This window comes from Heptranchias perlo, chromosome 6, assembly GCF_035084215.1.
Source record: "Heptranchias perlo isolate sHepPer1 chromosome 6, sHepPer1.hap1, whole genome shotgun sequence".
NCBI lineage: Eukaryota > Metazoa > Chordata > Chondrichthyes > Hexanchiformes > Hexanchidae > Heptranchias > Heptranchias perlo.
In genome coordinates this window covers 14,980,455-15,007,325 of record NC_090330.1, presented here as the reverse complement: position 1 = coordinate 15,007,325, position 26,871 = coordinate 14,980,455, and the positions used below count along the sequence as shown (strand labels likewise).

The 26,871-nt window shown below is 42.3% G+C and overlaps 1 protein-coding gene across 1 annotated transcript in view; it reads right to left on the bottom strand.

The window, feature by feature from the left end:
• atp10a (ATPase phospholipid transporting 10A) overlaps positions 1-26,871 on the bottom strand; it is a 197,512-nt gene that overhangs the window by 66,943 nt on the left and 103,698 nt on the right. Inside the window, exons 4-6 of the mRNA XM_067985794.1 lie at positions 22,628-22,713; positions 11,653-11,759; positions 6,768-6,899 (exon numbers count right to left, since the gene is read on the bottom strand). Coding sequence (XP_067841895.1) covers positions 6,768-6,899; positions 11,653-11,759; positions 22,628-22,713 — 325 coding nt within the window. The remainder of the gene's footprint in view (positions 1-6,767; positions 6,900-11,652; positions 11,760-22,627; positions 22,714-26,871) is intronic.

The following is a 26,871-nucleotide window of genomic DNA, read 5'->3' as shown; positions in this document are numbered from 1 at the left end:
TATCTTAAGACTTGTTTTACAGCAGCTTTTCTTAAAATTATTCATTCTTTGGATATGGGTATCGCTGGCAAGGCCAGCATTTATTGCCCATCCCTTGTTGCCCTCAAGGTGGTGATGGTGGGCCTTTTTCTTGAACCGCTACAGTCCGTGTTGTGAAGGTGCTCCCACAATGGTATTAGATAGGGAGTTCCAGGTTTTTGACCCAGCAATGATGAAGAAGCGACGGTACATATCCAAGTCAGGATGGTGTGTGACTTGAAGGGGAACCTAGAGGTGGTGTTGTTTCCAAGCAGCTTCTGCTCTTGTCCTTCTAGGTGGTGGAGGTCGCGGGTTTGGGAGGTGCTGCCAAAGATGCTTTGGCGAGTTGCTACAATGCATCCTGTAGATAGCCACGGTGCGCCGGTGGTGGAGAGAGTGGATGTTTAGGCTTGTGATTGAAGTGCAGATCAAGCAGACTGCTTTGTCCTGTATGGTGTCAAGCTTCTTGAGTGTCGTTGCAGCTGCACCCATCCAGGCAAGTGGACTGTATTCCATCACACTCCTGACTTGTGCCGTGTAGGCAGTGGAAATCGGCTTTGGGAACATAGGAGTAGACCGTTCAACTTCTCAAGCCTGTTCTGCCATTCAGCTGGATCATGGCTTATCTGTATCCTAACTCCATCCATCCGGCTTGGTTCCATATCCCTTAATACCCTTGGCTAGCAAAAAAATCTATCGATTTCAGATTCAAAATTATTAATTGAGCTAGCATCTACTGCTTTTTGTGGGAGAGTGTTCCACACTTCTACCATCCTTAGCATGAAGAAGTGCTTCCTAACTTCTCTCCTGAACGGCTTGGCTCTAATTTTAAGATTATGTCCCCTTGTCCTAGACTCCCCCACCAGCGGAAAAAGTTTCTCTCTATTCATCTTATCAATTCCTTCCAAGATCCTAAAAACCTCAATCAAATAATCCCTTAACCTTCTACATGCCAGGGAATACAAGCCTAGTTTATTAATTGCTCATAATTTAACCCTCGGAGCCCTGGTAACATTCTGGTGAATCTGCGCTGCACTCCTTCCAAGGCCAATATATCCTTTCTAAGGTGTGGTGCCCAGAACTCTCTACAGTACACCAGATGTGGTCTAACCAGGGCTTTGTATAGCTGTAGCAAAACTTCCTCCCTTTATATTCTAGCCCTCTAGATATAAAGGCTAATATTCCATTAGCCTTTTTGATTATTTTTTGTACCTGACCACTACATTTTAGTGATCTTTGTATGTGGACCCCTAAATCTCTTTTGGACCTCCACTGTTCCTAGCTTTTCACCGTTTAAAAAATACTTGGATCTATCCTTTTTGGTCCAAAATGGATGACTTCACACTTACCTGCGGTGAAATCCACCTGTCACAGTTTTACCCATTCACTTAGTCTATCAATGCCTCTCTGTAATTTTATGCACCCGTCTACACTACTTACTATGCCACCAATCTTTATATGTCATTGTCAAACTTGGATATATGGCTCTCTATTGTGTTATCTAAGTCATTAATAAATATAGTGAATAGCTGAGGACCCAGCACAGATCCTTGTGGGACACCACTAGTCACTTCCTTCCAATTCGAGTACATACCCATTATCCTTACTCTGTGCTCTTCTACCGCCTAAACAATATCCTAACCAGGTTGATAATTTGCCTTCAATTCCATGAGCTTTAACTTTAGCTAACAGTCACTTATGTGGAACTTTATGGAATGCTTTCTGGAAGACAGGAGAAATTTTAATGGGTAATAAGGAAATGGCACAGTCTCGATGGGTCAAATGGCCTCCTTCTGTGCTGTAACCTTTCTATGATTCTATGAAATGGCAGAGATGGTAAACAAATATTTTGTATCTGTCTTCAGGGTGGAAGACACAAAAAACATACCAGAAATAATGGGGAACCAAGGGTCTAATAAGAGTGAGGAACTTAAACAAGAGAGATGATTTAATGGCACAAAGAGATAAATGGGTTTGATCTAGTAGTCATTACCGAAATGTGGTTGCAGGGTGACCAAGTTTGGGAACTAAATATTCCAGGGTGCTAGACTTTTAGAAAAGATAGGCAAAATGGAAAAGGATCAGGGGGGAGGGGTGTAGCCCTGATAATAAAGGGTGAGATAAAGGCAGAAGTGAGAAAGGACCCTAGCTCAGAAAATCAGGATGTAGAATCAGCTAAGAAATAATAAGGGGCAGAAAACATGGGTGGGAGTAGTTTATAAGCCCCCTAACAGTGGCTATAATGTTGGACAGAGCATAAATCAGGAAATTAGAGGAGCCAGTAACAAGGGTAATGCAACAATCATGGGGGACTTTAATCTTCATATAGACTGGGCAAATCAAATTGGCAAAAGTAGATTGCAGGACGAGTTCATGGAATGCCTTTGAGTCAGCTTTCTAGAACAATATGTCAAGGAACCAACTAGGGAACAGGCTATTTTATATCTAGTATTGTGCAATGAGACAGGGTTAATTAGTAATCTTATAGTTAAGGCTTCATAATACGATAGAATTTCACATTGAGTTTGAGTGTGATGTAGTTAAAATCCGAAACTAGAGTCTTGAACTTAAATAAAGCCAATTACGTAGGTATGAGGGGCGAGTTGGCCAAGGTAGATTGGGAAGTTAGATTAAAAGATATGACGGTAGATAAGCAATGGCGAACATTTAAAGAAATAATTCATAATTCTCAACAGATATACAGTCCCTTGAGGAATAAAAGCTCCATGGGAAAAGTGATCCAACCATCACTAACTAGAGAAGTTAAATGTAAGGAATCTTACAACACCAGGTTATAGTCCAACAAATTTATTTTAAAATCACAAGCTTTTGGAGATTATCCCCTTCGTCAGATGAATGAGTGAAAAGGTTCTCAAATCGCATATCTTATACTATGTTGGGACAGCATCACACCAATCAAAAGGTGTCGTTGTTATTCAAACAGGCCAGTCACGGAGAACAGCACGTCCCAGTACACTGGATATACATTGTGTCGATTACACAGGCAGGCAGAAAGAAACTCAAAATGGCAGAGAGAGAGAGAATATTAAAAAACATATAATTTTTTTGCCCCTTTTTTGCTGGTGGGGTTACGTGTAGCGTGCCATGAACCCAAGATCCCGGTTGAGGCCGTCCTCATGGGTGCGGAGCTTGGCTATCAACTTCTGCTCGACGATTTTGCGTTGTCGTGTGTCTCGAAGGCTGCCTTGGAGAACGCTTACCCGAAGATCGGTGGCTGAATGTCCTTGACTGCTAAAGTGTTCCCCGACTGGGAGGGAACCCTCCTGTCTGGCGATTGTTGCGCGGTGTCCGTTCATCCGTTGTCGCAGTGTCTGCATGGTCTCGCCAATGTACCATGCTCCGGGGCATCCTTTCCTGCAACGTATGAGGTAGACAACGTTGGCCGAGTCACAGGAGTATGAACCATGTACCTGGTGGGTGGTGTCCTCTCGTGTGATGGTGGTATCCGTGTCGATGATCTGGCATGTCTTGCAGAGGTTGCCGTGGCAGGGTTGTGTGGTGTCGTGGACGCTGTTCTCCTGAAAACTGGGTAACTTGCTGCGAACGATGGTCTGTCTGAGGTTGGGTGGCTGTTTAAAGGCGAGCAGTGGAGGCGTGGGGATGGCCTTAGCGAGGTGTTCGTCGTCATCGATGACATGTTGAAGGCTGCGGAGAACATGGTGTAGTTTCTCCGCTCCAGGGAAGTACTGGACGACGAAGGGTACTCTGTTGGTTGCGTCCCGTGTTTGTCTTCTGAGGAGGTCTATGCGATTCTTCGCTGTGGCCCGTCGGAACTGTCGATCGACAAGTCGAGCGTCATATCCCGTTCTTACGAGGGCGTCTTTCAGCGTCTGTAGGTGTCCATCGCGTTCCTCCTCGTCTGAGCAGATCCTGTGTATTCGTAGGGCCTGTCCATAGGGGATGGCCTCTTTGACGTGGTTGGGGTGGAAGCTGGAAAAGTGGAGCATCGTGAGGTTGTCCGTGGGCTTGCGGTAGAGTGAGGTGCTGAGGTGCCCGTCTTTGATGGAGATTTGTGTGTCCAAGAAAGAAACCGATTCTGAGGAGTAGTCCATGGTGAGTTTGATGGTGGGATGGAACTTGTTGATGTTATCGTGTAGTCTCTTCAGTGATTCTTCGCCATGGGTCCATAGGAAGAAAATGTCGTCGATGTATCTGGTGTATAGCGTTGGTTGGAGGTCCTGTGCAGCGTTCTCCAAGGCAGCCTTCGAGACACACGACAACGCAAAATCGTCGAGCAGAAGTTGATAGCCAAGTTCCGCACCCATGAGGACGGCCTCAACCGGGATCTTGGGTTCATGTCACGCTACACGTAACCCCACCAGCAAAAAAGGGGGGAAAAAATTATATGTTTTTTAATATTCTCTCTCTCTCTCTGCCATTTTGAGTTTCTTTCTGCCTGCCTGTGTAATCGACACAATGTATATCCAGTGTACTGGGACGTGCTGTTCTCCGTGACTGGCCTGTTTGAATAACAACGACACCTTTTGATTGGTGTGATGCTGTCCCAACATAGTATAAGATATGTGATTTGAGAACCTTTTCACTCATTCATCTGACGAAGGGGATAATCTCCGAAAGCTTGTGATTTTAAAATAAATTTGTTGGACTATAACCTGGTGTTGTAAGATTCCTTACATTTGTCCACCCCAGTCCATCACCGGCATCTCCACATCATAGAGAAGTTAAGGATAGTATTAGATTAAAACAAGAAGCTTACAATGTTGCCAAAAAGAGTAGCAAGCCTGAGGATTGGGAGGGTTTTTAGAAATCAGCAAAGGATGACCAAGAAATTGAAAAAGAGGGAGAAAACTGAATAAGAGTAAACTAGAAAGAAATATAAAAACAGATTGTAAGAGCTTCTACAAGTATGCAAAAAGGAAGAGATTAGCGAAAGTAAACGTGGATCCCTTAGAGGCAAAGACAGGAGAAATTATAATGGGGAATATGGAAATGGCAGCGGCGTTAAACAAATATTTTATATCTGTCTTCACAGTAGAAGACACAAAAAACATACCGGAAATAGTGGGGAACCAAGGGTCTAATAAGAGGAGGAACTTAAAGTAATTAGGATTAGTAAAGAAAAAGTACTGGAGAAATTAATGGGACTAAAAGCCGACAAATCCCCTGGACCTGATGGCCTACATCCTAGGGTTTTAAAAGAGGTGGCTGCAGAGATAGTGGATGCATTGGTTTTGATCTTCCAGAATTCCCTGCATTCTAGAACGGTCCCCATGGATTGGAAGGTAGCAAATGTAACCCCACTATTCAAGAAAGGAGGGAGAGAGAAAACAGGGATAGGTCAGTTAGCCTGACATCAGTAGCAGGTGAAATGCTGGAATCTATAATTAAGGATGTAGTAACAGGGCACTTGGAAAATCATAATATGATTAGGCAGAGTCAACACAGTTTTTTGAAAGGGAAATCATGTTTGACAAATCTATTAGAGTTTTTTGAGGGTGTAACTAGTAGGGTAGATAAAGGGGCCCCAATGGGTGTAGTATATTTAGATTTTCAAAAGGCATTCGATAGGATCCACACAAGAGGTTGTTACGCAAGATTACGGCTCATGGGGTTGGGGGTAATATATTAGCATGGATTGAGGATTGGTTAACGGATAGAAAACAGAGAGTAGGACAAACAGGTCATTTTTGGGATGGCAGATTGTAACTAGCAGGATGCCACAAGGATCAGTGCTTGGGCCTCAGCTGTTTACAGTATATATCAATGACTTAGATAAGGAGACCAAGTGTAATGTATCCAAGTTTGCTGACGATACAAAGCTAGGTGGGAAAGTAAGCTGTGAGGAGGATGCAAAGAGGCTGCAAAGGGATTATAGACAGGTTAAGTGAGTGGACGAGAAGGTGGCAGGTGGAACATAATGAGGGGAAATGTGAAATTATCCACTTTGGTAGGAAGAATAGAAAAGCAGAATTTTTTTTTAAAAAGGTGAGAGACTAAAATGTTGGTATTCAGAGAGATTTGGGTGCCCTTGTACACAAATCACAGAAATTTAACATGCAGGTACAGCAAGCAAATAGGAAGCCTTTACTGCAAGGGGGTTGGAGTATAAAAGAGTAAAGAAGTCTTGCTGCAATTATATAGGACTCTAGTGAGACCACACCTGGAGTACTGTGTACAGTTTTGGCCTCCTTACCTAAGGAAGGATATACTTGCCTTACAGGGGGTGCAGCGAAGATTGATTCCTGGGATGAGGAGAGGTTGAGTAGAATGGGCCTATATTCTCGAGTTTAGAAGAATGAGAGATGATCTAATTGAAACATATAAAATTCTGAGAGGGCTTGACTGGGTAGATGCTGCTTCCCCCAGCTGGACAGTCTAGACCTAGGGGTCATAGTCTCAAGATAAGGGATCGGCCACTTAGGACTGAGATGAGGAACCATTTTTCCACTCGGGGGTTGAGAATCTTTGGAATTCTCTACCCCAGAGGTCTGTGGATGCTTAGTCGTTCAGTATATTCAAGACTGAGATCGATAGATTTTTGGACACTAAGGGAATCAAGGGATATGGGGATAGGCCGGGAAAGTGGAGTTGAGGCAGAAGATCAGCCATTATCTTATTGAATGGCGGAGCAGGCTCCAAGGGCTTTATGGCCTACTCCTATTTCTTATGGAAGTCCATATAAACTACATCCATAGACATTCCCCTGTCTACTACTTTCGTTACTTCCTCAAAAAATTCAACTAGGTTCGTTACTTACTACTACTTACCAATGGCTGAGAAAAGGCACATCACGACAAGTATGATAACACACCAGAAGACATCTACATTCATTTGTCTCTCCAGCTTGCTGCGTTTGTAGCGTGGTCCATTGTTATTTAACATAGCTTTAGTCTCATGACCTAGGAAGATTGGAGGAAAATGGCTGAGAAACAAGAAAACTGGACTATAGCGAGGCCTGTACGATACGTCAGTAATGGAAATAGAGACTGCCGGTATATTAACCCTACACTGGCAGGTCTGTTCCAGGATAGTACACCTACAAAGACTGTGGACACAATCACTATAAATAAGTTAACATGCAATTAAATTTGTTTAAATATGTATCAGGATGAAAATAGAAGCAGTTCAATACCTGCTGTCTGAGAATTCCAATTTTATCCATGAATTTAATTTTAGTTATCCATCTCAATCACTCACAGTAGCTGTGAATCCTTACATGCTTACAAAATATGTAGTACCATTGATTTCATGGAAAATTATCTGGTCTGCGCCAATTTTCTTTGGCCTTTCTCTATTACATGATACTAACACATCCACTGACATTTTACAGAGACAGTTGTGATCAAAAACTCCAAACACAAGGCACTATTGTTTCAATGCCCAAATAGGGACAGAAGTAGGCCATTCAGCTCCTCGAGCCTGCTCCGCCATTCAATTAGATCATGGCTGATCTGTAGCTTAACTCCATTAAGTTAGTGCCGTAACCCTTAATACCTGTGCCTCACATAAACCTATCAATCTTAGTTCTGAAATTTTCAGTTGACTGAGCTTCAGTAGCCTTTTGGGGGAGAAATGTCCACTATCCAGATTTCCACTACCCTTTGAGTGAAAAAGCGCTTCCTGATATCACTCCTAAACGTCCTTGCTCTAATTTTAAGATTGACCCCTCTTTTCCTGGATTCCCCCACCAGAGGATATAGTTTCTCTGGAGTTGATATTAATCCCCCCCACGATGGGCGGCAGAGGATCAGGGGGGTGGGGGTGGGAGGGTTAGAAATTAAAATTCACGAAACGCGATACCAACCCTCCAAATACGTGCCTGCCACCATAATTCAACCCTTTAAACCCTAACATTCTGGTGAATCTGCACTGTACCCCCTCCAAAGCCAATATATCTTTCCTGAGGAGTCTGATCAAGACTCTGTACAATTGAAGCATCACTTCTTCTCTTTTGAATTCCGACCCCCTTGAGATTAAGGCCAACATTCCATTAGCCTTTTTGATTACTTTTTGTACTTGTGCACTAGCTTTTGGTAACGTGTGTATGTGGACACCTAAATCCCTCTCCGCAATTCCTAGTCTCTCACCATTAGGAAAACATTCCGATTTGTCTTTCCCGGAATTCAAAAAGAGGACCACCTCACACTTCTACACATTATACTCCATCTGTCATTGTTTAGCTTGGTCTGTCTATGTCCCTTTACAACTTCCTGCTCCCATATATACAATTTATTGTGCTTCCTAACTTAGTGCCATCTGCAAACTTGGATATACAACTCTCTATTCCTTCATCCAAATCACTAATAATTAGGGGAAATGCTTCGGCCCCAGTACAGATCCCTGGGGAACAGCACTTGTCACATCCCACCAATCAGATAATGGACCTTTCATCGCTACTCTCTGTCTCCTGCCTCTCAAGCAATTACCAACTCACATCACAAGGTGACCTCCAATTCCGTGCGCTTTCATTTTTGCTAATAATCTCATGTGGAACCTTATCAAATGCCTTTTGGAAGTTTACATACACAACATCTATAGACATTTCCCTATCAACCATGCTAATAAAGTTCTCAAAAAAAATTCAATTATGCTGATTTTGTACCGCAGTTTTGCCAGAGTCTCATACTTTTGACTGTTGACTCAAAGTATGGTATGAAACAGATGAGCATGTTCCAGTACTTGAATTCTGCAGGACTATCTGCAACAGGCACTGGTAGCTGGTAGCGATGTACACCATCAGCAGCTTAGTTGCAGTTGGTGCAAAACCTGCCAAAAAGAGCAGAGCTGCGAATTTTAAAAAAGCCCTCTGGTGACCCACTATCACCATTCAAACTTTAATGAATTGTAAAGGAGCTTACCGATCAGTCAGCTCTTTTTGGTCATCATAAAAAACATTCTCCAACAGTTTGAGGCCAGTGAGTAGCAGCACCCTGAGTAAGCACTGTGGAACTTTACCTCTCTCAAATTCAGAGTGGTACAAACAGATGGAGTAAAGGTGATTCTCCTCTACCTGCTGTTAAAACACACCTACTAGCACACCACTTGGCATGATATCAAAGGGGTATAATTCAGCCATAAATAGAAACAGAAAGTGCTGCAAACGTACAGCAGGCTAGTCTGATGAAATTCACTCTCAAACTTAATCGCTTTCAGATGCCGTCAATCTGAATGTCCAGCGTGTCGGGGTTTATTTCAAATTTACAGCATTCATGGATTTCCATATTCAGAACTTGTTCCATTTCCTAAAGCTATTGCTAGATTCAACCAAGCAAATCTTCACTTCAGTTACAGTGCTATCTGATAGATTAACACAGTTAAATCACATCTCATGGGTTCAGGTATCACGATCAAACCAATGCTTTTGGTGATACACTGATTCTGTCAATTGCTTTGGTGTTGTTTATTTCCACCTGGTACACCACCAGCTGCAGAGTCCAGATCTCTACGCTACACACAAAAAAGAAAAAAATAGAACTAGACTGCGCATCTGCTCAGAATGTAACCCTAAAAGAAAATTGATGGTCCTTTGGTTTCTGAAGTCTGACTTCAGAATAGAAAATACCACAAGTTTAAAGAAAATTCACTTTAAGCTTAAAAGTAGCAAAGCTTGCTGTTTAAAAACAGAAAATCCAACAGACTTATCAAAACTACTTGAGTGTGGCGTGAGATGCAGCAATGAGTTTAAACACAACTGATTCACGGATCTTTGAAATGGGAAACACGTTACACACAGTAAGAGCACCGCCACACTTGTGAATGTAGTGTGCTTGTTCAGTACCAGCAAGTTAAGACAATTATTCAAGGGCATAATGTGTGAAGTATTTGCAGTCAACTCCTCAACATAATTTTCAATCCTGGCTTTTGAGGTAAGAAGAGCGATAATTTTCAATTGTTACTTCTATTCTGTTTTTTGTCTGCATGTGTGCATACATCATGTCAGGTCAAAGGCATTTCAAATAAACAACATTGGGCTCAATTTTAAAATGGAGCCGGGAAGGGGGCAGGGGGTCAAACTGAGGTCGGGAAACCCATTAGTACAGGTTTCCCCGACATCCTTACAATATTGACGTTAAGAACGTCTTTTTTTTGTCAGTTTCCTGTCCGGCTGACTGACAGACTGGTCTCAGTCGGACGGGAAACCAGCCAGCGAGAGGACATCTTCAGATGAGTCTTTGTTTGTATGGATTGGGGGGGGGGGGGGGGGGTGCATGGGGGTCGTGAGTCATGGGGCATGGGATCGCGGGGGTCCGCAATCATTGAGGGAGAGGGTCGGGGGTCGGAGGATCGGAGCTCGGGGGCATCGCAATCGGGGCTTTGGGGGAGGGGGGGTGTGGGTCGGTCGGTGCAGGTAGCCTTGTTGGGCCTGGGGGAAGCACTCCTGTTCTTCTGGACCGACAAGCTGTGCCTTTCTAGGCACCTACCTGTTAATCCCGGGCCTTCTCGCCTCCTTTCACGAGGCATAAAACAGAAGGCCCGGGAATCCCGACTCCCCACAGTTGAAAATCGGGAATTGGAGGAAAATGGAGACCTGTAGCCTCTATTTTTGAGGCAGGTTAGAGGCAATTTTCAATGCCCCCCCCGCCCGCCCCCAACCCACCCATTTTTTACTTTGAATATTGAGCCCATTAAATCTGAACTTGGTCAAGAAATGGCCAATCATGTACACCACATTTTAAATGGGAGTTGAACATAGTCCAGTTTTAAAGAGAACCAGATAGAGGATGGCGATTAAATTGTTCATATCAATAGATTTTTACATATTTCTGGCACTGTCTGATGCTTAAGACCAATTCCTCATGCAGCCACTTGCTCAGGCTCAGTCACGCTGTTGTCAAGAGGCACTGTACTGAGCAGAGCCCAGTGCGTTCACACACAGTGGAACCAGAGGGTGCCTTGGCCACAGGTCACTCTCACGCATTTCCCACTGGCTGCTTTTCAGCCATCGTTGGCACTTTTCACGCTTTGATTGCAGATGCTACAGGGCAGAGAGCATGGACTTGCTGGGGGCAGGACTCCCACTCCTGATCGCTATGCAGTGACCCCTCCCCCCTTCTGGAAATGGTCATTTGTAGGCGACAGAAAAGCACAATTCTGGGTTTGGAAATGCTACCCTTCCGCCATAGTCAATGATATGGTGACACTCAAGTGTCTAGCCTCAACCAAAAAGAACGGGCAAGAAAAATAAAAGAAAATATCGACAAACTTTTAAAAAAACTTGAAATTTCCTGTTCATGTGAAGCTTTTACGCGTAATATAACTACTAGCACTTCACTTTTCCTAGAAGCAAACACTTTTATTCCTTTGCACAAATGGCAAGCTATTTTCAGGGGAAGGGGATGGGGAAGAGGGAGGAACCAACCTCTCCAACTTGTGGCCACAAAAGGTGTGCAGCAAGCACTTTGCCACCACTCTACTGTGCCACTGGCAGAAATTAAACCCGATTGCATTACAAAGGCTGAGAAACCAGTACATAGTGTGCTGACTGATTTTTTTTTAAAGTTTATACATCTCCCAGACTCTGGGTGGTTTGTAAGTACAGTAGCAGCAAATTATATGGTACTAGGATAGTTCGTGAAATGAAAAACATCCTGGTCCTTAAAAGGATATTCCTTATAAGACAGCCTGAGCAAACACACACACACGCACAAGTACCTGCATAGATTACAATGCCCACAACCTCTTCTGTATTCCTAATCGTGCATCCCCGAAGTAAAAGGTTGTCTTTAGAAAGTCCAGCTCTCTTTTCATTTTTGTATACGCTGTAACAAGAGGAAATTCAGGTTAGCCAATGCATTTCTCCCACACAAGCTCTTCCAGTCCCATTAATTACAACTTTAAGTGGCCCTGCAATACTTGTTGGTTGCTGCTGTTTTGAATTCACTCGGTTTTAAATTACATGATGGAATTAACGGTACTAACAGCAACTGTGCAAGATGCACGACTGCATAAGCACAAGTTTTAAAATTTAGAAACAGCCATGCATCTGATCCTGCTTTCAAGCCACGACTGTGAATAAATTTTTGGTTGCGGAATGGTGGAGAAGGTCCATAGAGGGCAGGTTTAAGACAGATTGACATAGAATCATACAGCCCAGAAAGAGGTCATTCGGCCCATCGTGTCTGTGCCGGCACTTTGAAAAAGCCATCCAATTAGTCCCACTCCCCAGAAGCCATTTGTTCACCATTGGAAGCACTGCTGCCAAAGTCAGGGCTGCAGTCAATGGTATTTTGCAGTGTAAAGAGGTTATTATAAAGTCCCTAGACCTCTCTGCCTCTCTCTCTCCTTCTTTAAGGTGCTTCTTAAAACCTACCTCTTTGACCAAGTTCAGAGGGGAAGCGAAAAAGGGAATAAGAGGGGCAAAGAGAGAGTATGAGAATAGACTGGCAGCCAACATAAAAGGGAATCCAAAAGTCTTCTACAGGCATGTATACAGTAAACGGGTAGTAAGGATGGGTGGGGCCGATTAGGGACCATAAAGGAGATCTGCTCATGAAGGCAGAGTGGATGGCCAAGGTACTAAATGAATACTTTGCATCTGTCTTTACCAAGGAAGACGATGCTGCCAGAGTCTCAGTAAAGGAAGATATAGTTGCAATACTGGATGGGCTAAAAATTGATAGAGGTACTTGAAAGGCTAGCTGTACTTAAAGTAGATAAGTCACCCTGGATGGGATGCATCCCAGGTTGCTAAGGGAAGTAAGGGTGGAAATTACAGAGGTACTGGCCATAATCTTCCAAACATCCGTAGAGGACTGGAGAATATAAATGTTATACCCTTGTTCAAAAAAGGGTGTAAGGATAAACCCAGCAACTATAAGCCAATCAGGTTAACCTCAGCGTTGGGGAAACTTACAGAAACGATAATCCGGGACAGAATTAACCATCACTTGGACAAGTGTGGATTGATTAGGGAAAGCCAGCATGGATTTGTTAAAGGCAAATCATGTCTAACTAATATGATAGAGTTTTTTGATGAGGTAACAGAGAGGGTAGATGAGGGCAATGCAGTTGATGTGGCGTATATGGACTTTCAAAAGACATTTGATAAAGTGCTGCACGGTAGGCTTATCATCAAGATTGCGGCCCATGGAATAAAGGGGGCAGTAGCAACATGGTTACAGAATTGGCTAAATGACAGGAAACAGAGAGTAGTGGTCAACGGTTGTTTTTCGGACTGGAGGGAGGTGTACAATGATGTTCCCCAGGGATCGGTACTAGGACCACTGCTTTTCTTGATACATATTAATGACTTGGACTTGGGTGTACAGGGCACAATTTCAAAATTTGCAGATGACACAAAACTTGGAAGGGTAGTAAACAGTGAGGAGGAGAGTGATAGATTTCAAGATATAGACAGGCTGGTGGCATGGGGGGACACGTGGCAGATGAAATTTAACGCAGAAAAATGCAAAGTGACACATTTCAGTAGGAAGAACAAGGAGACACAATATAAATTAGAGGTCTCAACTCTAAAAGGGGTACAGGAACAGAGAGATCTGGGGGTATATGTGCACAAATCATTGAAGGTGGCAGGGCAGGTTGAGAAAGCGGTTAAAAAAAGTATACGGGATCCTGGGCTTTATAAATAGAGGCATAGAGTACAAAAGTATGGAAGTCATAATGAACCTGTATAAAACACTGGTTTGGCCACAACTAGAGTATTGTGTCAAGTTCTGGGCACCGCATTTCAGGAAAGATGTGAAGGCCTTAGAGAGGGTGCAGAAGAGATTTACTAGAATGATTCCAGGGATGAGGGACTTTAGTCACATGGATAGACTGGAGAAGCTGGGGTTGTTCTCCTTGGAACAGAGACAGTTGCGAGGAGATTTGATAGAAGTATTCAAAATCATGAAGGGTCTAGACAGAGTAGATAGAGAGAAACTGTTCCCCCTGGCGGAAGGGTCAAGGACCAGCGGTCATAGATTTAAGGTGATTGGCAAAAGAACCAAAGGTGACATGAGGAAAAACTTTTTTTTAAATCACTGCGAGTGGTTAGGATCTGGAATGTACTGCTCGAGGTGGTGGTGAAGACAGATTCAATCATAACCTTCAAAAGGGAACTGGATAAGTACTTGAAAAGAAAAAAATTGCAGGGCTATGGGGAAAGGGCGGGGGAGTGGGACTAGCTGGATTGCTCTTGCATGGAGCCGGCGCGTACTTAATGGGCCGAATGGCCTCCTTCCGTGCTGTGACCTTTCTACGATTCTGTGATTCTAATCTTTTGGGCACCTGTCCTAATACTCATGTGGCTCGGTGTCAAATTTTGTTCAACGACGCTCCTGTGAAGCGTCTTACTACTTAAAGGCACGATATAAATGCAAGTTGTTGTTGTTGCATGAGGTGTAGAGTTTAATCAAATACATTTTTCATACAAATAAAGGATCTGTAACCAGGATAGACTAAGAGACTGCAATGCAACATTGTAGCTACTAAGAAGTTCAGACAGAATTTACACACATCAATTCTTAGGGGCTCGTCCAAGAAGGTATAATTTTTGTTTCCTCCCCTGTACTCTCACCGCACACTATCAGTTTAACTAATGGGGAACATTTTTTCAGTGGGTTATGTGTAATAAAATCATATACTTGTTTATGACTTGGGTACACATTGTCCACAAAGGAAGTCTTCACCTCCCCCATATAGTTTAGATTGATACCATAAAATAAATATGGTTGAGGAAGGTCATTTAGCTGCAAATTATTTTACCATTCCTTTATAGTTTACTATATATACACACAACTCTGCAATTCCCGCTCAGTCATCTGCTGACAAGGCTGAAAATTTTCCCAAATTTATGGCAAGCATATACTTAGAAATAATGCTTCTAAAACCAAAAAACAATACAAAATCAACTTTTCTATTCCAAAATTACTGATCCCAATCATTCTGGAAGACAGTGGCAATTTCACTTCTTTTAAATGGCTAAATGTGTCGTAAATCATACCCACTCATTATTCATTCTACAATAAAATGTTGCAACACTTTGCTTTTATATTTTGTTGAAGAATACAATCGAACGCAAAAGCAATTGTTACTGTTATAAAATATAATATCCTGGGCATAGAGTCTCTCGGTAAGCAAATGGAAATGATTTCCTGATCGGGAAGTCATTATACCGCAAGTTCATCACATGGTGATGCTGGATATTTGCACCCGCGCTGACTAAACTAAAAAAGGGTGCAGATAGTTAGAAACTGCTCCAGCTTTGCTTTTGTGTATGGTCTCATTTGAATATATACTGCAGTCAGCAATCAACCCCAGCCAAATCACTGCAGCCATAACTAAATTTATGTGGAGCAACATTTTCCACAGTCGGGCAGATGTGTATATTTTAATTTTGACACCTAGCATGTGGACTCTGGCAAGATAAGTGACAAAACCTCTGCGCATGCATTATTTTTGTGACAAAGAGGCAGATGAGAAATCCATAAGAATAAAGCCCACATGAGAATACCTCAATTTACGGTGCGCAGTGATAATTTGTTTCTTCAGTGTAGATGTCATCGTACGCTGACAATACCAAGGGTGCTGGTTTAGCACTGAGCCAGTATTGAGGAAAAGAGGACCCAAAATGTTTTGAATGGCCCATGTAAGTTTTGTATTTTAAAATCTCATGAAGTGAATTAAAAGCTGTTTTGTGGTTCAGATAAACTAGTAATTCATGATGCCATCTGAATTCAGATTTCTTCTTTTCGGCAAAATTATAAGTGCGCTAAGGAGCATTATCACGATTTGTAGCAACATCGTAAATATATTGTTTTAAACTGATTTTTACAATTTACAAGTGGGGAACAGAGGAAATCTTCCCCCCTGTGATATTACTACCACACAATCTTTTGTAATAGATACCAACAATCTAAATCCTGGTCAGCTACAGTGAAATAAATGTCATTAACTTCAACCTGACGGCATCATAACTGTGGCTTTTGAATATACGTAGTATTCTACTTTTCATACTCTGTACCCATCTGGAATGGTCAAAGTACCACTACCACACAGCATTTATATAAATTTCAAAGCTGAAGTATAAACCCCAAAATTAGTACAGTGGAAGATGGAAATCTTCCCATTCCTACTCTCAGGGATATAAATGTACACAAGGCAGAGAACTGCAACTCACTTAATTATTGACAAGAGGCTTCTAAACATTCAAATAGCAAGCAGCACAATTTTATCATACTAGTGTACATTTAACAAGCTATAAACAGCGGCTATTAAGAAAATCCATGGATAAGCTAAATTATGATGTGGAGATGCCGGTGATGGACTGGGGTTGACAATTGTAAACAATTTTACAACACCAAGTTATAGTCCAGCAATTTTATTTTAAATTCACAAGCTTTCGGAGGCTTCCTCCTTTGTCAGGTGAACAGATTTTCACATCGTTCACCTGACGAAGGAGGAAGCCTCCGAAAGCTTGTGAATTTAAAATAAAATTGCTGGACTATAACTTGGTGTTGTAAAATTGTTTACAATTAAGCTAAATTAAGTTAGGGAGAGTGCACACCAAATATATGGTTTGATAGGGTGAGCAGCCCTTACTCAGTAAGTTCTCTCTTGTCTTCTGATGACTGATCTGTGCCCGATACATGCAAAGAGGTGCATAAGGTGACTGTCTGAAGGTGGCACACAAGGTTTTAATTTAATTTCAGGGATCAGAGGACGTTCACACACAGATCCAAGTTTTCCTTCTGTCATCTGTACATTATCGGAATCCTTCCAACTTTGTAACTCACTCATTATCGAGGTCCAGGTGAAGGATTTATTATAAACTTAAACATTATCTGACATCTGTTTCATTACTACAAAATACATCAGTCTCAGCTGAGGAAACTGTAAGGGTACTACAATTAGTCTTAGTACTCATGGCGGAGAAAATCAGCCCAGGCTCCCACGCCTGATCATTGCCCAGTGACTCTTGCTGAAAAATGGTCGCATGTAGATGTCAGATTGGGTTGGCTGTGATGCCCTCCCTGAAGAATAGCTTGCCAATGCACGAAGAGTGGTCAATTCAATGAGGCGCAGAGGGTACCGAGCGGCTGTGGAATCATACACCAGCATTAAAAAAGGGAGAGAAAACTGGAAGCTAAAAAAAGAAACTCAACGTAGATATAATCATTCCTAACAAAGCCACGAGAGGGTTAAACAAAATAGTTTGACTTCTTTCTGCCCGAGCAGTTGACGTTGCCAATCTTTCACATCAGCTTTTAGCCCATCTCTGTGGATTCAACACTGCAGTTTGCCATAGGTTTAGACTTTTAAGCACCAATAAGTAATGCAGCAAATCAGATGAAGCCGACATCTGACTCTGTAGGTGAAAAAACATTGCTTGGATTAAGCCAGCTATGTATTTACAGTAATGTACTTCAACCAGAGTAATATATTAACAGCAGTGAATTCCAGACATACTTGAAAACACCATGCCCAGATTTCTGAAATGTGCACGATTTCTCTCTCTCAATTAAAAAAACTGATCAGAAAAATTAAAACTGAAAAAAATATTAATCTTTCCCTATTTAATATAAAAATTAATCATTTAACTTGATTGCAGAATCTAGCACTGCTGCACCTCTCAATGGGTTAATAGAGTAAGTAATTTGGGCAGGAAGTAGAGTCAAGTTCTCACATATAATGGCATAACTAAATTCATACGTTGGCAAGCAAAAGTGGGCTGAAGTCCAGAAACAAATAATTTTGCGCAACCCAGGAATTTTTAACACGCAAAATCCTGAAGTAATACAACCTCGATTCATTTTCTAAAATTCCAACCCACGGTAAGGCAGCGGATAAGTTGCCACGGCGATTTTAACTGCCCGCTCGATTTCCGTTGGGTGAGCAGGGTTAAAATCGACCCTTAAGTTTCAGAGTTAGGGCAGGTGTCCTTGGGAGCATGTCATTGTTTGCAGGTGCTCCAGCACACCGTTTTGAAAACCACTGCTATAAATAAAAATACAAGAGCAGTCCATCCCAACAAAGAGTTAGCCCTTTCTTTGTTTGTGTGCTGCAAATACTGACACACTTCCTGGGGCTCCTGCAAACAATGACATGCTCCCAAGGACAGCTGCCCTAACTCTGAAACTTAAGGGTCGATTTTAACCCTACTCACCTGACATAAATCGGGCGGGCAGTTAAAATTGCCATGGCAACTTATCCGCTGTCTTCCCGTGGGTTGGAATTTTAACCTGCTCCTTTGAGCAGGCAAGCGGGGCACTTGCTGTGAGGCAACGGGGTCCTTCTTTATATATGCAGATCAGCCAGGATGACATCAGAAAAACTGCAATGTTAACCCGAGGCCTGCACAGGGAAGCTTTCGTGGCCAACCTGGTAACAAACAGGAGCGGGCCCAGAAAGGTGAGTAAATTAAATTTTATTTTTGGTTTCCTTGTGGGCCCCTCCACGGCCCTGCAACGAAACCTTGGGCCTGGTTCCACCGGGCTTCCCTCCACCTCCCCCGACGCTCTCCCGCCGCCTAACCACTTACCCACTTACCTGGACTGCCGGGGACAGTTCTGCTGGGTTCCCAGAGGCGCCTCCTGCTGCCAGAGATTCCGCTCTTGCCCAACCCGCACTTCCTGCCAGCTTTGGGCGGGAGACTGACGTGGGCCATGCAAATGACACTTAGGAGTTAAAATCAGCCAGGCCTCACCTGCTGAGGGCTAGAGGGCTTCTTGCCCGTATAACTCCATGTCAGCTGCCTGAATGAAAACAGGTCTATCATTGCAGAAAAGTCTTTTTTTTTTAAGCGTTAGTTTCCTATCTTTCCTGATTGGCTAACGATAGACCCTTTTGTATCTAGAAACTGAAGTTTGAAAACTTTTTGAAGTACAAAGCCCTGTGTGAGCTGGGCCTTGTCGATAATAAGACAAGGTCACATTCCCTTTTGATGTTTGTATGTGAAATTCCAGAAGTGTTGCTGAACAATTAATCATAGGAACACTAAAGCTAGCAAAACTAATTAGAAAAATCTAAATTGTGCAGCACACTTGAGCACGGGCAGCTATTTCTGTTGGCGTCACTAATTTAATACTGAAGTATGCTGGCTACAGTTCCCAATGGTTCTGTTCAGAATGGGTACTGGTGATGTGAACTGTGGCTGAGTTCTCATTTGTGCGCAATCACTTTCCTCAGGCAGCTTTCCTGAGTTAATGTTTTTAGCTCATCCAAGATTGACCTACTCACATCAGTGAAGTCAACTTTTAGCCTTGTGACATTGAATTGGCCTTTGAAGACAGATCTCAGCTAATCTGTGGCCAATTTCTTTGGATCTTTCACCTACCTACAAAGTGGAAGGTGGGACCTGGACTGACCTATTGTGTATTTGCAGCACTTTGTCTTTATTTTATCATAGTATCATAGTAAGTACAGCACAGGAGGAGGCCATTCGTCTCATCGTGCCTGTGCCAGCTCTTTGAAAGAGCTATCCAATTAGTTCTATTTCCCTGCTCTTTCCCCATAGCCCTGTAATTTTTTCCCCTTCAAGTATTTATCTAACTCCCTTTTAAAAAGGTTACTACGGAATCTGTTTCCACCACACTTTCAGGCAGTGCATTCCAGATCATTACAACTCGCTGTGTGTAAAAAAAAATGTTTCCTCATATTGACTCTGGCTCTTTTGCTGATCACCTTAAATCTGTATCCTCTGGTTACCGACCCTTCTGCCACTGGAAACAGTTTCTCCTTATTTACTCTGTCAAAACCGTTCATGATTTTGAACACCTAGATCAAATCTCCCCTTAACCTTCTCTGTTCGATTTGGAAATGTTATAGTAGAAGATAAAAGAAAAACTGTATTACACACTCAGTGTGCTTTATAATTTGAATAGCATAAAATGCCATTGTTATGAACTTGTGTCTGCTATAGATACCTTCTTGGGTTCAGTGGCACCAGTCACTTCCACAAACAGTCTGACCATCATACTTTTATGGCAGTTGACCACATCGCCCTATATCTATTTGCATGATAACATAACCCAGGGGTGTGGCAATAATATTCCCCTTATGATCTGAACTGTGCAAATGGATAATGGTTATCACTTTTTGGCCAATATAAGCGACTGCCCATTTTAAACGTGGATGTTTTAAGTGGTGGGGACTGTATCAACTTGCGAAGAACTTTCATTCAATTTTTTCCCCCCCTCAGTTACTATTTTCTTCCATAAATTGGGAAATACTTAGAATAAAACTAATGATCCTTCTTTCCTATTTAAGAATGTTACAAGTTTGTTACAGAATAGAGCAACAGACTAACAGAGCTCATTTTCACAGGCTTCTGATAAAGGATTTTCACTGAAACATCTCCTTTCAGATGCTTGCTGGCTGGCTGCATACTTCTGTCATTTTCTATTTTAATTTCTAATTTCGAGCATTTTGCAGATTTTCTCTGGTATTGTCATTTTAGAACATACAATTTGGTAATTCAATATAATTGAGGTGCAAATGACACTGGGCAATATTATTAACTAATGCAATGAGTAACCTGGTTGACACCTTCATAAATAGAATGGATAAAGAAATTTCATAGAAATACGTTGGCACACTCATTATTATTGCACAGTTCAATTTCAAAGCTGTGCTTTATAAATAAATATATATGCTTTAATGTCAATAAGCAAAGTCCAGAACCCATTTAGAACCCTGTGATGAACAATTCTGCACGTACCACAGGCTGCACTTTAAAGTAACCAGGCTCCAACAGGCTAATAGAGTAAACGGAGCATCTGTCCTTTCAAAAACATGAAACACATGCCAGATTAATTCGAGTTAAATCTACTGATATTGGCCTTTTTACAGTCCAAGCTTGTCTGTCCTAATGATCCTCCTGTCTAAGTAATTACCTTTACATAACAGACATGCGACTGCCTCACTATCTTGCATGGTTGATGAACATATGCGATTAAGGATTGTGCTGCAGGTAGTTCCAAAAATACGATACTTTATTTCACAGCTAGACCATAATCGGTCCTCTGGGAAAACAACAGTGCGGCTTTCTCAAATTTGAAATGGTTTTACTTCCCCACCACTTGGCTCAGTGCATTACTGTACCACCCAATGTAGTACTGAGCCAGAAGGATTGTAGGTTCAAACACTGGTTTCCGCTGAATCAGCTAATCTCAGCTAGTGCATCAACTAGTGTGGGGGGGATGGAGACATTCATCCAGGGTTCTTGATCCCGATTGCCAAAGGGACTTCTGCAGCATAGTGCAGATGTTAGGTTCAAGATTATTTTAACTTATGGTGCTTTCCCTTGGTTGACCTCTGCACTCCTTCAATTTTGGCCTCTTGCGCATCCCCGATTTTCATCGCTCTATCCTTGGCAGCCGTGCCTTCAGCTGCCTAGGCCCTGGCATTCCCTCCCTAAACCTCTCCACCTCTATCTGCTCCTTTAAGATGCTCTTTAAAACCTACCTCTTTGACCACCTGTCCTAATACCTCCTTATGTGGCTTGGTGTCAAATTTTAAGAAATAGGAGCCATAATAGCCCTCCGAGCCTGCAAATTTCGTTTGATAATCGCTCCCGTGAAGTGCCTTGGGATGTTTTACTACATTAAGGGCGCTATATAAATGCAAGTAGTTTTTCTTGTTTTAGGAGTCTCCTGACACTTGCTGCTCGGGCTCATATCCACATGAATAACAGCCACTTGAGGAAGGTACGGGGGAGCAGCTGGCACACCATGGAACTTCACCCCAGCAGAGGTCAATGACTTCAAGAAAGGAAGGGAGAATATTGGCGGGGTGGGGGGGGGAAAGAGTTCCACAAAAGTGCCATATGCAAGAGTTTAGAATAAGTTAGCAAATGAGCCAACTGGTGTTAGTAACGATTAAATATCACTGCGTTGTTAACTATTGATTGACACGATTGTGTTTTGTGTACAACACAGATTCAGTAAAAACTAACCAGAAAATTAATTATCTCAACACTGAGTGATAGTAAATTACTGTATCTGCAGAGCCCTTTGAGAGTCTTAGAAGACAGAACTAGAGAAACTGGGGTTGTTCTCCTTAGTGAAGGTTGAGAGGAGATTTGATCGAGGTGTTCAAAATCATGAAGGGTTTTGATAGAGTAAATAAGGAGAAACTGTTTCCAGTGGCAGAAGGGTCGGTAACCAGAGGACACCAATTTAAGGAATTGGCAAAAGAACCAGAGGCGACACAGAGGAAAAAAAAATTATGCAGCGAGTTGTTATGATCTGGAATGTACTCCCTGAAAGGGTGGTGGAAGCAGATTCAATAACAACTTTCAAAAGGGAATTGGATAAATACTTGAAGGGGAAAATTTGCAGGGTTATGGGGAAAGAGCATGGGAGTCCGACTAATTGAATAGCTCTTTCAAAGAGCCAGCACAGGCACAATTGGCCGAATGGCCTCCTTCTGTGCATCATTCTATGATTCTAACACAAACACATCAGACGATCCACCTGCACCCAAAGTGCCAAAAGGCAAGATTCAAGGTTGCTAACTAGAGCTAGTTAGAACCATTTCTAATTACAACAGCCACCCAATGACAGGTCAGATGGATGGGTGGTCCTTTTCATATTTGCAGCAATTGGTATGGAAGAACTACACCAGTCTTTTCTAGACTGGAAAAGTGCACTTACGGGTCTTAAATATGGGACTGTGCAGTACTTACATGTAGCCTCGAAATCTGTTCAGATCGTTATTTGGCTTTTCACATTCTAGTACACTGTTAAACTTCATGGGGTCAAATTCTGTCTCCTGAAAAAACATACACAGAAGAAAAGGAGTTAATCATGTTGATTTCAATCTTCACATTAAATTGCAAAAATCTGGTCACTTGTGTGTTACATCTTGAATGTGTTCATGAAGATTTCCTCCAGGTGGCGTTTCTAGCAAAAATTGCAAATGTGTCCTTTTTTTAAAAGCCAAGTATTGGCTCACTAGTGGATTGCTGGGCTCTTTCAGCAGTGAGGGAAAGGGAAGGGGAAGGACACATGCCTGATAGCACTGGAAACGGGAGGTTGAGGTCTGGCAGCACTGGTTTGTGAATTTATAATTACTCTTTGCAAACTGAATGCAGAGGTTGGTTCCTAGACGCACAGGTCCTTCATCATAGTTGACTTTTACCTTTAAATCCCTCCCTCTCCCAATTATGTTTAGTCCCCTTGGGGGCTTGGCTTTCTTCCTGTTTCCAATCCTGATGGGAGTCTACACCTGGAACCCTAACACGCTTTTTCTCTTTACAAATGCTGACACCGATTTAATGTAATTGGCAAAAGAGTTACCAGAGGCGACATGAGGGAAAAAAAATTGACAGCCTTGAAGCCCAGTGTTTGCAGTTTGCCTTTTGGCATTTTGGGTGCAGGTGGATCAACCGGTGTATTTTAAGTTTCGATTTCTGTAAAAGACTCAGTTCATCTGACAGCCTTGAGTTTCAGTTTCTATTATCACGTCCATAACTACTTTAAGTTTCCATTCATTGTGAAGGAGCAGGGGATCAGATGCTGATACCATGGTGCTGTTCTACAAGTCCATTCAAATTTGCTTTTGGTTAAAAATAGCTTGTGGTTTTAAAAGCTCCACCGATAATTGATCAAGAACCAGTTAGAAATGTACAACAAATTAAAACAAAATATGTGTGTGGTTTCTTCAGTTCTCAGAAGTTCGCTTGCTGGAAAAGCACATAATTAGTCAGATAAAATAAATGACTATCCTTTCAACCCTTTGAGCATCCAAGACTCTGGGTACATTCAACCCTTTATAGCTCAAGATCCCCATCCAGTCAACTGACTTCTCATGTTCAGTAACTGCCTCCATTTCTGAAGTAAAAGGCAGCTCTCATTGGAGGTATCAGAATCAAAGACTCATGGAATGGATACAGCATGGAAGGAGGCCATTCGGCCCATCGAGTCCATGTCGGCTCTCTGCAAGAGCAATCTAGTTAGTCCCACTCCCCCGACCTTTCCCCATAGCCCTGCAAATTTTTTCCCTTCAAGTACTTATCCAATACCCTTTTGAAAGCTACAATTGAATCTGCCTCCACCACCCCCTCAGGCAACGCTATCCAGGTCACTGCTCGACCAGCTTTTTCTCCTGTTGTGATAAAAGGTCTTCAACCTGAAACATTAACCCCATTTCTCTCTCTCCACAGATGCTGCTTGACCTGCTGAGTGTTTCCAGCATTTTCTGTTTTTATTTCAGATTTCCAGCATCTGCAGTATTTTGCTTTTGCTTCAGCCTTTTCTCCTGTTGTGACTACTGTTATATGTCATTCAGGCCACTGCACTTTAAGAGGGAGCCTCAATTATAATAGGCGTAACAAAATAACAAATTTCTTTCAATGTTTGTCTAGCTTGATTTGCAAAAAAAATGTGAATGATATCATTGAGCCATGAGGAATTACTAAATCTGATTGCATGACCACGCTGCAGTAACAATGGTTACAGTCGTTAACACAGTGGCACAGACCTCTCCCAATGATTCTGGTCTGATTCTGAGGAAGTGTGGCTGTGGGTGTGAGCACATACTGATTCAGCTGACTCTAAGTAAGCTTGTTTCCTCAATAAAGGTCACCACACTCACTACTGAAATGAAAATTAAATTAGAAAATCAAAGGATGTCAAAAGGGGATCATTGCAGTTTTTTGGAGATGGAAAGAGCCCTGCGTCATTTCTTCTGGTATATTCAGGTTGAGGTGAAACCCTTTCATTACATTATGGAAAGCTAGGGCAATCAACCAATGCAATGATGCCTTTTTCATATTTTTTCTCATTAGTAGTTTGATTTCTAAAATGGGTACTTGATGAGGAATCTCCCTCTTAAACAAGAGACCTTGTTATAGCATCTTTTATCCACTCATTTCTAGGATACTACATTCCTGACAGCAATTATACTGTTGTTCACCTGCTGTCTCCAAACTAGAGCTTAATCAGTGAATAAAAGGATCATCCTTTTGACCTTTGAACATGCTGGACTCTGGATACGCCCAACCCTTCAGAGTTTATGATCCCTCCCTGGTCAGCTGACTGCTCAAATTCAAGTGCCTAGCGTAAATGTCCAAGATAAGCAGCAAAACAAGTATTTGCAGGGGTTGGTCTCTCAACTTTAAATGGTGAACATCCCCTTCTCCCAAACCACTTCTACAGTCTGATTGACCTTCTTGACTTCAAACTATTCCTGATGTCATCAAGCAGTAAAATGTTCCGCTTAAAAACTAGGTTCCTTCAGCTCTAGTGTCCCTCCCAGAAGAACATAAGAAACGGGAACAGGAGTAGGACATATGGCCCCTCGAGCCTGCTCTGCCATCCATTAAGATTGTGGTTGATCGTCGGCCTTAACTTCACTTTCCCGCCCGATCCCCATATCCCTTGATTCCCCTAGAGTCCAAACATCTATCGATCTCAGTCTTGAATGTACTCAGTGACTGAGCATCCACAGCCCTCTGGAATAGAGAATTCCAAAAATTCACAACTTTCCGGGTGAAGAAATTCCTCCTCATCTCAGTCCTAAATGTCCGACCCCTTAATCTGACACTATGTCCCCTAGTTCTAGACTCTCTAGCCAGGAGAAACATCCTCTCAATATCGACCCTGTCAAGCCCTCTTTAGAATCTTATATGTTTCAATGAGATCACCTCTCATTCTTCTACACTCGAGGGTATAGCCACATTCTACTCATTCTTTCCTCATAGGACAACCCTCTCGTTCCAGGAATCAATCTAGTGAACCTTTGTTGCACTGCCTCTAAGGAATGTATATCCTTCCTTGGGTAAGGTAAGGAGACCAAAACTGTACACATTACTCTAGGTGTGGTCTCACCAAAGCCCTGTACAGTTGCAGCAAGACTTCCTTACTCTTGTTCTCCAACCCTCTTGCAATAAAGGCCAACATACCATTTGCCTTCCTAATTGCTGTACCTGCATGTTAACTTTGTGTTTCGTTACAAGGACACCCAAATCCTTCTGAATACCAACATTTTAGTTTCTCACCATTTAAAAAATTTTCTGTTTTTCTATTTTTCTTACCAAAGTGAATAACCTCACATTTCGCAACATTATACTTCATCTGCCACCTTCTTGCCCACTCACTTAACCTGTCTATATCCCTTTGCAGACTCTTTGCATACCCCTCACAGCTTACTTTCCCACCTATCTTTGTATCGTCAGCAAACTTGGATACATTAAATTCGGTTCCTTCATCCAAGTCATTAATATAGATTGTAAACAGCTGAGGCCCAAGCACCGATCCATGCGGCACCACTCTAGTTACAACCTGCCAACCTGAAAATGACCTGTTTATTCTGTTTTCTGTCCATTAACTAATCTGTAACAACCTTTTGTGTGGCACCTTATTGAATGCCTTTTGAAAATCCAAATATACTACATGCACTCGTTCCCCCTCATCTACTTGCTAGTTAAACCCTCAAAAAACTGTAATAGGTTTGTCAAACACGATTTCCCTTTCATAAAACTGTACTGAATCTGCCTAATCATATTATGATTTTCTAAATGCTCTGTTACTACGTCCTTAATAATAGATTCTAGCACTTTCCCTACTACTGATGTAAGGCTAACTGGCCTATAGGTCCCCGTTTTCTCTCTCCCTCCTCTCTTGAATGGCGGGGTTACATTCACTACCTTCCAATCCACGGGAGCCATTCCAGAATCTAGGGAATTCTGGAAGATCAAAACCAATGCATCCATTATCTCCGCAGCCACCTCTTTTAAAACTCTAGGATGTAGGCCATCAAGGCCAGGGGATTTGTCAGCTTTTAGTCCCATTAATTTTTCTAAAACTTTTTCTTTACTAATCTTAATTACTTTGAAGTCCTCCCTCTCATTAGACCCTTGGTTCCCCACTATTTCCTCCCTGATCTATAGCAACACACTTTACTTCACTGTAACATGACACGGCTCAA